The sequence below is a fragment of the Fukomys damarensis genome, unplaced genomic scaffold (genome assembly GCF_012274545.1).
Source record: "Fukomys damarensis isolate Sample0158 unplaced genomic scaffold, DMR_v1.0_HiC HiC_scaffold_5, whole genome shotgun sequence".
NCBI classification, from domain to species: domain Eukaryota; kingdom Metazoa; phylum Chordata; class Mammalia; order Rodentia; family Bathyergidae; genus Fukomys; species Fukomys damarensis.
In genome coordinates this window covers 3,221,815-3,233,509 of record NW_022900917.1, presented here as the reverse complement: position 1 = coordinate 3,233,509, position 11,695 = coordinate 3,221,815, and the positions used below count along the sequence as shown (strand labels likewise).

Below are 11,695 nucleotides of genomic sequence, written 5' to 3'. Positions count from 1 at the left end.
CTCCTTCGAGGCGCTGGCCGGCTACTTCCCCTGCATGAACTCCCCGGAGGAGGACGCAGGTGAGGGGCGATCGGGCCGCGGGTCCCCTCCTCCCGGTGGGTGGAGGCGGCGGGAGCGCCCCCAAGTCTCGGGTCAGCCTTTGGCCCCAAGGACAGAGATGCCTGAGAACCCCAGACCTCAGAATCTAGACTCAGCCAGAGGGCCCGGAGACACTGCATGCGGGACCGGGAGAGGAGCGGTGGTGCGTGAGCTGCTAGGTGCTGCACACTTGGAGCTTGGTTCCCAGGGCGCAGAGGGCGACCCGGGGCCGTGGACTGGGTGCTGCGGGGGTGGGGGTGGGGGGTGTGCTGTCTACCGCTTAGCAGCAAGTGGCTTGGAGTTCTTCAGAAAGGTTTGAATGATGGACCGTGTGTGTGCTTTCATCGTGAAGAATTTCCCTAGAAGATTTACCAACTAGCACTGAAAATGTAATTTGTAGATCAAAGTAAGAATTGACAAAATTAATGGCATCCCAACGTTGAGATCCTGTTTAGTCAACTGATGTTAGTGGGAAACTGTTCGTCTTTAGACCTGTGTGCATCGTGGTCTGTACAGCGTGACAGTCGCTCTGTTACAGGGCGACGGGTGTCTCCTAGGGAATCTGGAGTAGGATGGAGAATTAACAGTATGCATGCAAAAAGGTCCTCACACTAACTCACTGAGGACATTCAAATTCTTCTAGCTTAATGCTGCAATATTAACTTAGTCTAAAGCATTGCAGATATGACAGCAGAGTGCATCCTTGTATAAACATGATTTTTAATTTTTATGTGAGTTTTAGTTTTTCTGGTATTTATATTTACACTTCATGTTTTCGGTGATTAAATATTTAGAATTCTAGGAAATGTATAAACAAGTCAAAATGAAAAAATCAGATTGGGTAAACGAAGGGCCCTTACTGTAGCTAAAACTAAACCCTTGCCCTTGTCCAGGTGCTATTGTAAGAACTTGGCATGTGTTTACTCTCTGAGGCTCACAGCAACCTTGTGAAGCAGTGCTTTTATTATCCCTATTTCACAGATAAGGAAACTGAGGCAAGGAGAGCTGAGAAATTTTCCCAGGTAGTAGAGTCAGCATTTGAACCCAAGCCATCGTCAGTACAAACTGTGTGCTCCACTCCCAGGCTATCCTAGGCTTTTATTACCTGGAAGCGCTTGACCGCTCTCACTGATCACACTAGACCTCCAGCTTGGGTGTGCCTGAGACACACGGGTTAAAGGAGACGCATTAGCAGACTCGCCTCTCAGCTGCCATCGTAGTCCAAGTTATACCTAGAATTGTTAGGTTTACAGAATGCTATCCTAAAAACTTTTCTGAGATAACAAGGAAAACTTAACCTCTGCTTGTCATACAGACCAGTGCGGCAGCCACACAGAGGGAATCTGGATGTGTGGAGACCCTCACACGAGCTACGTGAAGGTCATGTGGGCAATGCACTCAGGAATGTTACTGCTGTCAGAGCTGAAGCCCGCACTAATTTACAAAAAAAGGAATCATCCCAATACATGGTTTTCACACTGGTTGAGAACAACTTGTGTAAAGGAAGCAGTGATCTGCTACTCTGTGTGATTCGACTAAATGAACCAGTCAGTTCAGTAAGCCGTCTGTTTTCAAAGCTAGTCCATTTTTTAAAGTATTTTCAGAAATAGTTTAACAGCTAAGTAATCGTGTAATCCTAAATGTACCTGTCTTCCAAGTCCATATCCTCATTGCATCTTTATATAGTGTCTTCAAGCACTAGCATTCTACACAAAAAGTGCTAAGAGCTCTACAAAGAGACCATATGATTTTCGTGTATTTATCCAGTACTCTATTGAAGAGCGATGATATGCAGTAGCTGCGAGAGGCTGTGGATTCGGATGTGCTCCTCATCCACTTAGAGCTTATAGTCTAATGGAGACAGACACTCGCAGAAATCACTCTGTGGCTATAACAGATGAGTGTGCATTACACAAAGGTCAGAGCAATGAAAAATATACTTGTTTGGGTATAGAGAAGGGTCCCCCAAGAAAGTGACTCAGCGATCTTTGTAAGCAGTAATTTGGGTCAGGAGTACCAGTCTCTCACTAGATAGATCAACAGCCTCCTGAATACCTTTGAAGACAGTTTCTCTGGATTCCAGCTGCTGAGTGATGTGTAAACATTTACTCTGGTTCTGTTCACCAGCTCTCCTGTCACTAAGACACAACACCCGACACCTACAATGTAGGGAAGAGGTCAGTTGGCCTCGTGGTGTCAGGGACCAGTCCATGGTCAGCTGCTCCAAGGCAGGAGCACGCTGGAGGATGCGCATGGCAGAGCAAAGCTGCTTTGTTCTGGGCGGCTGGGAAGCAGAGCAGGGCCAGAGGAAAGGGCCGGGGACTGGGCACGGCCAAGGCCATGCCTCCCTACTTACCCAGACTCGCCCAGAGGTGTGCTTTCCTGTTCCTCTCAGCAGCTGCCGAGGCGGTCACGCTGATGAAGTCAAGCTCGACACCACTCTGGCTCTGACGTTTACCGCCCGAACTACAGTCTTCTCTATACCTGTTTCTTCGTTGTCTTCATTGTTGTAAGAATTTTCCCGCGATATGCTATAACCTTGAAAACTAAACACAATAACAACAGTCACTGTTTACTGCATCGGTCCTACGTCCCACATACCTTTAATGTCCTGATAATTCTTCAAGGAAATGATTTTCCTTCTATCACGTTTGGGAAACTGCTCACAGAGGTTAACAAGCTGCCCGAGGATTATAAATCTCAGCGTCACTGACGTTAGTGGGACGAAAGGGCCATTCCTCTAGCAAAGCAAGTTTAGGCAGATGCAGGTCTCCGTGGCATCTTCCTTGTGTACTTGCAGTTCTTCATTTGCATCCTTGAGAATATTCTAGCCAGATGTTCTTCAAATCTCTGTTTTTAAGAAAAATAATAGTGCTTTTTGGATATTTCAGTGTATTACTTGTGTCTACTTATTTTAATGAGCCCCATGGAAAAGGTATTATTTTCACTATTTAAATTACTTGGTCCTGGTACTGAGTCTCCCTGAATCATATCAAATATTAGCACATAGGGAAGAAGGAACCATTTAAAGGAAAAGCTGGCATCCCTGCTGGAAGAGTAGCTCATGCGTAGATCTGAGAGCAGATGACTGTGGCGGTATGATGCAGGAAAATGGCCCCTTTCCTAACCCTTGGGAGATCAGGCTTCTCAGGGCTGTTTGAATGTTACCGGTGGCCCTAGGCTTGTGATTTGTGCTTGGTGATGTCCGTGCCATGTGATGAATGTGACTTGCGTGGTTTTATGCTCTGCCACCTTTGGTTAAGCTATGCCTTGGTACCATGCAGAAGAGAGCCCGCCAGCTCTCAGAGGCCACTTCCCCAGGGGAAAGAATGTAAAAAGGCCTTGTCTTATTCTACTCATGTGTAAAAGCGAGTGATGCACTTCACTTTTAATAGTGCCACTGGATTACAATGGCTTGGAACTTTGCCCATGCTCCCTCCTCTGAAATGAAAATGGCTCCACACATTTGAATGTCTTCAGTGCTGACATCAGCCCTAGCACAGGAGGTGCTCAGAAAGTACTGTGAGTAATAACAGTTGATAGCTGCACCATTCTTCTCAAGCTGAAAATCAGTGTGCCTGACTGCTGTCCATTATATTTATGCTGTTTTTAAAAGGTAATGTATGATCTAGACTTTCATAAATCATAGTATTTGCAAATCTTCGTAAAGCCAAACTGGAGATCAAGACAGGTGGTGATCAACTGTGATGGATCTTTTTATAGGAAATATTACTTTTCCTAGATGATGGTTACATATAGTATATCATCCAGTATTCAACAGTAACACCAGATTTCCACATTAGAGTTACATGTTAGGCAGATAAAGCAAAGCAAAATATTTTGGAATTTAAAATATGAAGGCACAGTTCCACTCAGGATGCTTATTACCTTTAACATTACACATTACCTTGTTAATCTATGAATTATAATCTTTCATTGCTTTGTGTCCAAACAATATCCTTAAAGGAATTTAATACTTTAATATAACATAAAAGTCCAATTAAACCCCATTTGCTTTCATACTTTAGTAAGTTCACTAAATTCAAAACCAGTCCTGGGACCCGGCCCGCCTCTGGAGATGCTTTGTGCATAACTTGCGAAAGAACCCTCTAGGAAGTTGGAGCCACACCAACCCATTGCCGCTGAGGACTGCGTTCTGGTGTGAGTTCTCCCTGCTCTTACCCTGGGGCCTTCCTCACGGATCACACGAGGTCATTCTGCAGCACCTCTTCTATCCCATTTCCCGGTGGTTTGGATCGAAGAAGCGGGAGATTTACTGCCCGCTCTGTATGGGTCGTATGATTAGAGCAATTGGAGAAAATGCTAACATTAAAAAGATAGCCAGCGCTAGCTTTGAGCATCATTTCCTTGTAATATAAATAATGCTGGAGGTGAAGATGCTTCAGCAAACCCGTGAGCCGAGTCCCCGGGCTGCGTGGGCCTGTCCCGGAGCTGGAAGTCGCCTGTGGGCTGCATGTGCACCGCTCACCTGCCGTGTCTGCACGGCTGCTGAATGTTTCAGGGCCCGCTCTCTTTCCTTCTGCTGCCCATGCCACATGCCGGGGGCCCGGGCTGACCTGTGACCCTTTCACCCCTGCTGTAATCTGTGCCTTTGTTGGTCCCAGTCCCGGATGAGGAGTTTCGTTCCCTCGCACGGCCCGATGTGGTACAGCAGACGGCAGGACTGCGTGCAGAGACTCAGTCCCCAGTGGCACAGGTGGGCGGCTGAAAGGAGGGTGGTTACAGCGAGGCTTACAAACACTGCCACACCGTCTGTCATGTCTGCTTCAGGGTGAGCAAGGGAAGCGCCATTCACTGGGATTTAGATTTTGTCTGAGTCTAAAATGCAAGGAAAATAATTTTAGCTGTTTAAAATGGAAAAAGTCAGCTGTTAGTCAGTGCTGTCTTATTATTCTTGTAAGCCAGGAGATAGGCAGGTAACACGTCAGAAAATGGGACAAGTGTGACACCAAGGGAAAGACAGGTCTGGAGAGCTGCTGAAACCTTACCCCAGAGAGGCACGGTGAAGTCATTTCTGGCTACGAGCTTGACTTTCCCCCAGGTCGGTGTATTTACTCTCATGTTCCCCAGGGACAAGCTATAAAATGTCTTTGTTTACTTAAGACGTTTTAATTTTAAAATGTTGGCGCCTAAATAAAAATTACCCAACATTATTTGAGACAAAACACATTAGTTGACCACGTTCGGCCCCCAAGCCATCGGTTTGTAACCTCTGCCAGGGAACTTCCCTCCCGTGTTCAGGTCTCTTTCATCCTTTGCGTTCTCATTGTGGCGCGGTGACGTGGGACCACCTTCGCTCACCGTGAAGTCCTGCGGGAACTTCCAAGAGTGCCTTCTGCTTTCTGGGTCTCTCCAGTCCCGCCTCTGCATGGATTGTCCTAAACATCGTCTTGATTGTGACACTATGCTGATGTCAAAGATTTCGATAGATTACCATCTCCTTTCAGACAAAGGCTCTAGCTTGGCGTTCCGAGTATTAAGAATCTGATCTTTACTCACAGTTTAGTTTCTCTGCCTTCCTCGGCCAGTAGCTCTTTTATACTCTGCCTCCAGGCTTTGTCCGTGCCTTTCTTGTCTTCCTCTAACCCTGCATCTGCTGCCTGTCAGGTTCCTCACCTGTACTCCACAGGGAGCCCATCTATCCACTGAGTCTTCAGAGGCCTCAGAGCTTCGGTGGGCAGAGGAAACCAGCGTGGGTCTGGATTTGACTTGCTGACCCATTCCTGGTTAGTGTGAACTAAGTGAGATAACATATTCAGCTTCAGTTTCCTTGTATTCATGTGAGGTGTACATTATAATGTCTATCTCAAAGGACTATTGTGAAATAGTGTTAGCATGTTTACAATCCCCCTTTGATTACATTTCAAAATGCTTTTATCTTTTTCTGAACTTAGAGATCTGTGCTATCTGATACAGTACACAATAACCAATAACCGCATGTGGCTCTTTAAATTTAAACAAATTAAAGATTTAATTTCCTGGCCACACCTCAAGCACTCAGGTGCCATGCATGTCTAGCAGTTACCTTAGCCAGCAACGCAGCGTTACAGATTGGACAGCGAACTCTGCTTTCAGAGCACCACTCCCATGTCACCTGGCTCGTACCACCTCAGACTGTCAGCATTTACTACTTCATTTGGCCTGCGAGATTTAAAAGATCACATGTCCGTGTCTGTACTTAACAAATACATAGTCCATGAATCAGTAAACAAAGACCTTGGTGTTGTCTGTTCATCTCGTGGAATGGAAAGAAGCTGCTAGAACTGATAAGACGGCTGTTCCTTCTTGTGGGTATGTGAGGACTTAAATGTCATGCGCTCGAGTGCTACGCCTAGAAGCTGTACAGCCATACAAACAAGGAACACGGTTCTCGACTATAAATTATAAATGAAATGTGTACGTGGTGTGTGTCTCTTAGCATGCCCAGTACAATCAGCAGAAATCAGTTCTGGCGGTTTAGGCAGAGAAGAGATTTGCTGGTGGACACTGGATAAGAAGAATGCCTAGGACGGCTGGAGAAGCTGGGCTGCTGCTCTGCGCTGCATGGTGCCTGTGGACTCTCCTGTGAGTTAGGGCTGGCCCCAGCCTCACAGAGTGGACGCCGTGGGTCTGCTGCTTGCCTAGGTAGCTTCAGACGCACCGTGGCTCTGTGATCTTGCCTTAATGGCAAAGCAGTCTGGAGAGTGACACCTGACAATTTCAACTTCTACAGCTGAAGGATGAGATGTTTTTCTTATTTAAGAAGAGGCTTCAAATGCCGATAAGCCAAAAGCATCAGCGGACATCCACTTTGTGATATAAAATTATTGCCAGTGGTTAGAAAAACTATTAAGCTCAGGATGACTCACTGTTCTTAGTTTTTGAAAGAATAATGGTTTGATATTTGGATATTTTCCAGTGTGTTCAGTGTCCTTAAGCATGAAGAAAAGGAGAGAAGGCTATTGAACAAACATGGCCCTCGGGGTGGACTGTAGCTCAGTGTAGAATGTGCTCTGGGTTCCATCCCAGCACCACAGGCAGAGCAAAGATCACGGCCTCCTCACTTTTCACTTTTCCTGTGATTCAGCCACCAGACATTCATGAGCCCTCTTCTTTTTGCACAGACACAGCTCCTCCTGGGGAGGCAGCCTTACACCCTCATCTACTTACTCCTGCAGGTTAACACTGAGCCCCTCCTACCGGCATGCAGCTCTTTCTCTCGTACCCAAAAGCAGCCTTTCATGTTATGCTGGCCTGTAAAGGTAAGGATACGTCATCTGCCTCGAGGATGTCCAGTTCCACTGTAAAGCAATAACTAACCCACACAGAATTCCCATTCAGAAAGAGTAGGAGATGCAAACCACCCTGGGCATTGCCCACCCCACTGGGCGGGCACGGCAAAGACGAAGCGGAGTGCAGTTGGGTGGATTCCTCTGGGGCCGTCTCTCTCTCCCTCACCCTCGGCAACCACAAAGGCGGCCTGTCCGCGGGGCGCCCTGACCCTCACTGCAGCAAGTGCAGGTCTGGAAATGCGGTCTCCATCTCAGATGTGTCTGCGGCCACTGAGACTGGCTCAGGTGGGAAGGCAGCGCCCTAGCCCAGGCGGCCGACAGCCTCTCCCTCCCTCTGCGCGGCGAGGCCCCGAGGCTTTCTGTGTTGTTTTCTCCCTGAGCTTTAGAGCAGTTTCGTGGTTCATTCGTCTTTTTTCAGATAGGGATTTGTATATCTAACAGTTTCAGAAACTTGTCACGTAGATGACAGCGTCCAGTCCTTACTCGCCACCGCTTATCAAATGCAGTGCCTGCCTGTGATCTCCAGGTTCACAGATGAGAGCCCAGAGCTTCAGAAAGGTGCTTATCAAGTCAGATGTGAGCAGTAACATTGACGTTTCCCCATTTTTCCTGGGAAAACAAAGAGCTTGAATGATCTGGACCTCAGCACTCTCCATAAAGCGACTTATCTCAAGTTTATGTGGACACGCAAGCAGAACACAAGGCGAGTGTCCAGCGTCAGATTACTCTGGAATTAGTGTGCAGTGTGCTAAAGGAAGAGGAAGCCAGCTGGCTTAGGTTCATATTGTAACTCCGTCGTCAGCTCGTGTGGAAAGTGGCAGGGACCACAGCCAGCCCAGGGCTGTTTTGAGGTTTATACACAGCCAGGTTTATATCCGAAGTGCGTCGAGAAACAATAGCTCTTCTTTCCTTCCTTCATTCTGAATGCATTCACTGGACTTTTTCCCAAATTTAAAACCTCTTATCTATAAGGGGAAGGAATACTGTGTTGTGGCTGTTGTGTTTCTCTCTGCCTGAATGGGTTAAGTTGGGTTTTAATAAAAAGCATCCACCACAGTTTTCATCCCTCATTCCTGCCGCCTACCCGCGAGAGCCATGGGTGGGGCCACACACAGGAGGAACCAGGCTCCCTGAGGTGCCTGGCATCTCCTCCCACATAAGGGAGAGGGAAGAGGCCAGCCGTACATCGTGCTTCTCTTCTGCTCTGAAGTCGCAGGCTGGTTTTGCTCACATTTCATTGGCCAGGCACGAGGGGTATATTTTACTAGCCCAGTGACCACCATGCATGTGGACTATATAGCTCACTGTTGCTGTATATTGGTGGTGATAAAGCTGTTGGAATAGGTGGATTTATGTTATACTCTTAAAACAATTTTCAGAGCTTGTTATTCTTGATTATTTCTATTTTAATCGTTAATGCAGATTCTGGATTTGCTCAAAAGAAATGGATATTTGTCTTTATTTTGTTTAGACTTTCAGAGGTATGGATCCTGTGTGTGGTACTAAGAGTCCCTGATAAACATAACTATAAAAGCACAAGGTTTTACATGCACTTACAGTAGTCTCCTTACGCAGTGGCCCGAAGTGCCCACCGTGGAGGTGGGTAAAGGTGCAGGAACAGTTCTCACGCTTCAGTCCAAGGAAGCAGCACAGCAGGAGACGGTTAAGGTATAATCTCAAAGTGCGGCTAGTTTCTGCAGATGAAAAAGTCTTCTACCGAAGCAGAACTGGCTGCTGAGAACCTGCACTCCCTCACGGCTGCTGTAGGCAACTAGACCCCAAACATCACTTCCCAAATATGTCCGAAATTGTAGAAAGTCTCCTTTTAATGCATTTTAAAGTGCTTTAAATGAGAGCAATGGCTTCTCTAAATTATACTCTGAAAATGGTAATTTGTAATAAAATGCAGATTGCATTATTAAAGCACATCAATGGAGTCTCAATTAAAAATTTAAAGACAAGAGTCCAGGCTCTAACCACTACCACCTGTCCCACAGACCCTTTCCCATCAGGTGGCCAGCAAGTCTGGAGTGCAGAGTAGGGGTGCAGAGGAGATTCCCGGGTGAGCGCCCATGGGGACGGACGCTTTGCTGACACCAGAGGGGGACACCCTCAGCCAGGACCATGGCCACCGGAGTCCGAGCTGTGCATGGCCCAGAACGGAGCCCGAGCCCCAGCAGTGAGGTCGCACCACTCAGAGGGTGGTTTGTACCTGCAGGTGTCTTCTCCAAGTGCACTCTGGCTTCCGACACCTAGAATGAGAGAGAGCAGTCTGAGGGCTCCACGAAACCCAATCTGGGCCTTTGTTCTAGTTCCCTACTGCAGTTGTTTTTTCACTATCTCAATACACCATGATACATATAGTGTGTGTGTGTGTGTGTGTTTGTTTAGTATGCGTGCATGTGGTTGTCATGATTTTGGTTGATCTACCTATGGTCAAAATAGAACTCTTTTATGTGTCTCTCCATTTAAAAGCACCTGTATCTAGAAAGATCTCTGAGTTTACCCTGTCAGCTCCCTGTTGTGGCTCAGCATTTGCCACAAATTCAGCAGCACCTCTATGCACAGTCCTGTGGCCGTGGCCTGGCTGGGCTTCCTTGGTGTTTCTGTCACTGCTGAATCGTGGTGCTGACTGGGCTCAGGTCCTGTCTGGGGGCTTGGGGAGAGAAATCTGCTTTCAGGGTCATCACAGCTGCTAGAAGAATTGGCTGCCTTGTCATCTGGGCCTCAGGTCCTTGCTTCTTGCTTCCTGCCAGCCAGGTACCACCCTGAGCAGCTGGTGTCTTCCATCTCCCCACCCTCAAGCCGTAGAAATACTCTGAATCCTTATTTTCCTTTAAGACCATCTGATTCCCTCTTCGGGGGGGTCAGCCCGAGAGTGCGCTGTACTTTCAGTGGGCTGTGTGTTTTCTCCAGGCCATTCAGATAACCTCCATATCCTCCAACTAAGCAGTCGGTTACCGTAATTACATCTGCGGAGTCCCTCAACATGACCACGAGGGCCATCCCAGAATTCTGCTTGCCTCACGCATTGTGTACAGGTCTTACCTGTCCCACAGACAGGTTTTAGCATGAATAACATGAGAAATCATCTGGAACATTGGAGATAATTCACCATAATGCATTATTGTGCTTAAATTGCTTTTATTGTGAATGTGACACCAAGATTTTATGGTGCTGAAAAATAAATTTGCTTTATAAATCATCTTATAAAATGTTGCAGATAATGGAACATTTAAAGACAAGTTTAGAGGACTACTGTAAATAGTACACCTGTAGCTACCCTAGCAGAGTTGTTCGCTGGATTTCTCACGTGTCTCGATATCTGCTGTAAGTCGTGGTCTTGTGTCCTGTAATGACAGCAGCTCACAGATTTCACAGCTGCAAGTGTCACCTCCTCCACCTTCTCTTGCATGGAGGAGCCAGCATCTTGGAGCTCCTGGGACTCAGAGGCGGCCACACGCCAGCTAGTGAGCCATGGGGTCTGGACACCGGTCAGCTTTCTGATTCCCACCCTGGGAGTGCAGCAGCGCCATCACCGATGACCTGGAACGTCCACCAAAGCCGCCTGTGCTTCCGGAAGGCCAGTGGAGCGAGGGCGCTGTGCCCGCCCGTGGACGAATCCAGTGAGAGTCGGTGGCTGTGTGTGCTGTCCGGAGGCGGGGCCTGGGCAGAGTGGGTCACGGGAGTGGCCTGGAAGGGTGTGTTCTTGTCCCCACTCCTCCTTGCCCACCCTCTTTCCTGGCTGCTGTGTCATTTCTGCTGTGTAGCCAGTTGGCTCTGGACTGAGCCCAAAACCATGAGTCAAATTAAGATGTGGATATTGCACATTTTGTCCCCTTGATGGGAAAATGACTAATACAAGGCTTTCCTCTGTATAAGACTGTTCTAAGCACTGTGTGTGTCTATTCTTCTTAATCCTCACAAAAATCCTATGCGATCCATATCATTAGAATCATTATCTTTTCCCAGTTTGGGAAAACTTACTCACAGAGCGGGTGGCTTGTCTGTCAGGAGTAGACAAGCGTTTTGGCAGCAGGCGGAGCCTGGCTCTCCCTGGGCACTGCTCTTTCTACCCGCCAGGCGGCTTCTGGGGGCCTCCCCCCACCCGTCCAGAGCTGCCACGGTGTCATCTCCACAGACAGCTGTGTAGACTGTGTGTGTCATGTTCTGGCGACAGATTCGTGGACAGCAGAGAATTTGGAGACTGGCAACTGCATGAATTCTGCTTCGGTCACTACTGTGTGGCTTCAGGGAATTGTGCGATCTGCTCAGCCCTCAGATGCTGCTGCTTTTTTTTTTTTTTTTAGAGTTGTTATGAGGAG

The 11,695-nt window shown here is 47.6% G+C and overlaps 1 protein-coding gene across 1 annotated transcript in view; it reads left to right on the top strand.

Moving 5' to 3' along the window:
• Positions 1–11,695, top strand: part of Rims2 (regulating synaptic membrane exocytosis 2) — a 408,447-nt gene that overhangs the window by 385,818 nt on the left and 10,934 nt on the right. The window contains exons 30-36 of the mRNA XM_033759701.1: positions 11–318; positions 1,394–1,634; positions 4,704–4,870; positions 7,420–7,655; positions 7,833–7,939; positions 8,946–9,038; positions 10,893–10,996. Coding sequence (XP_033615592.1) covers positions 11–318; positions 1,394–1,634; positions 4,704–4,870; positions 7,420–7,655; positions 7,833–7,939; positions 8,946–9,038; positions 10,893–10,996 — 1,256 coding nt within the window. The remainder of the gene's footprint in view (positions 1–10; positions 319–1,393; positions 1,635–4,703; positions 4,871–7,419; positions 7,656–7,832; positions 7,940–8,945; positions 9,039–10,892; positions 10,997–11,695) is intronic.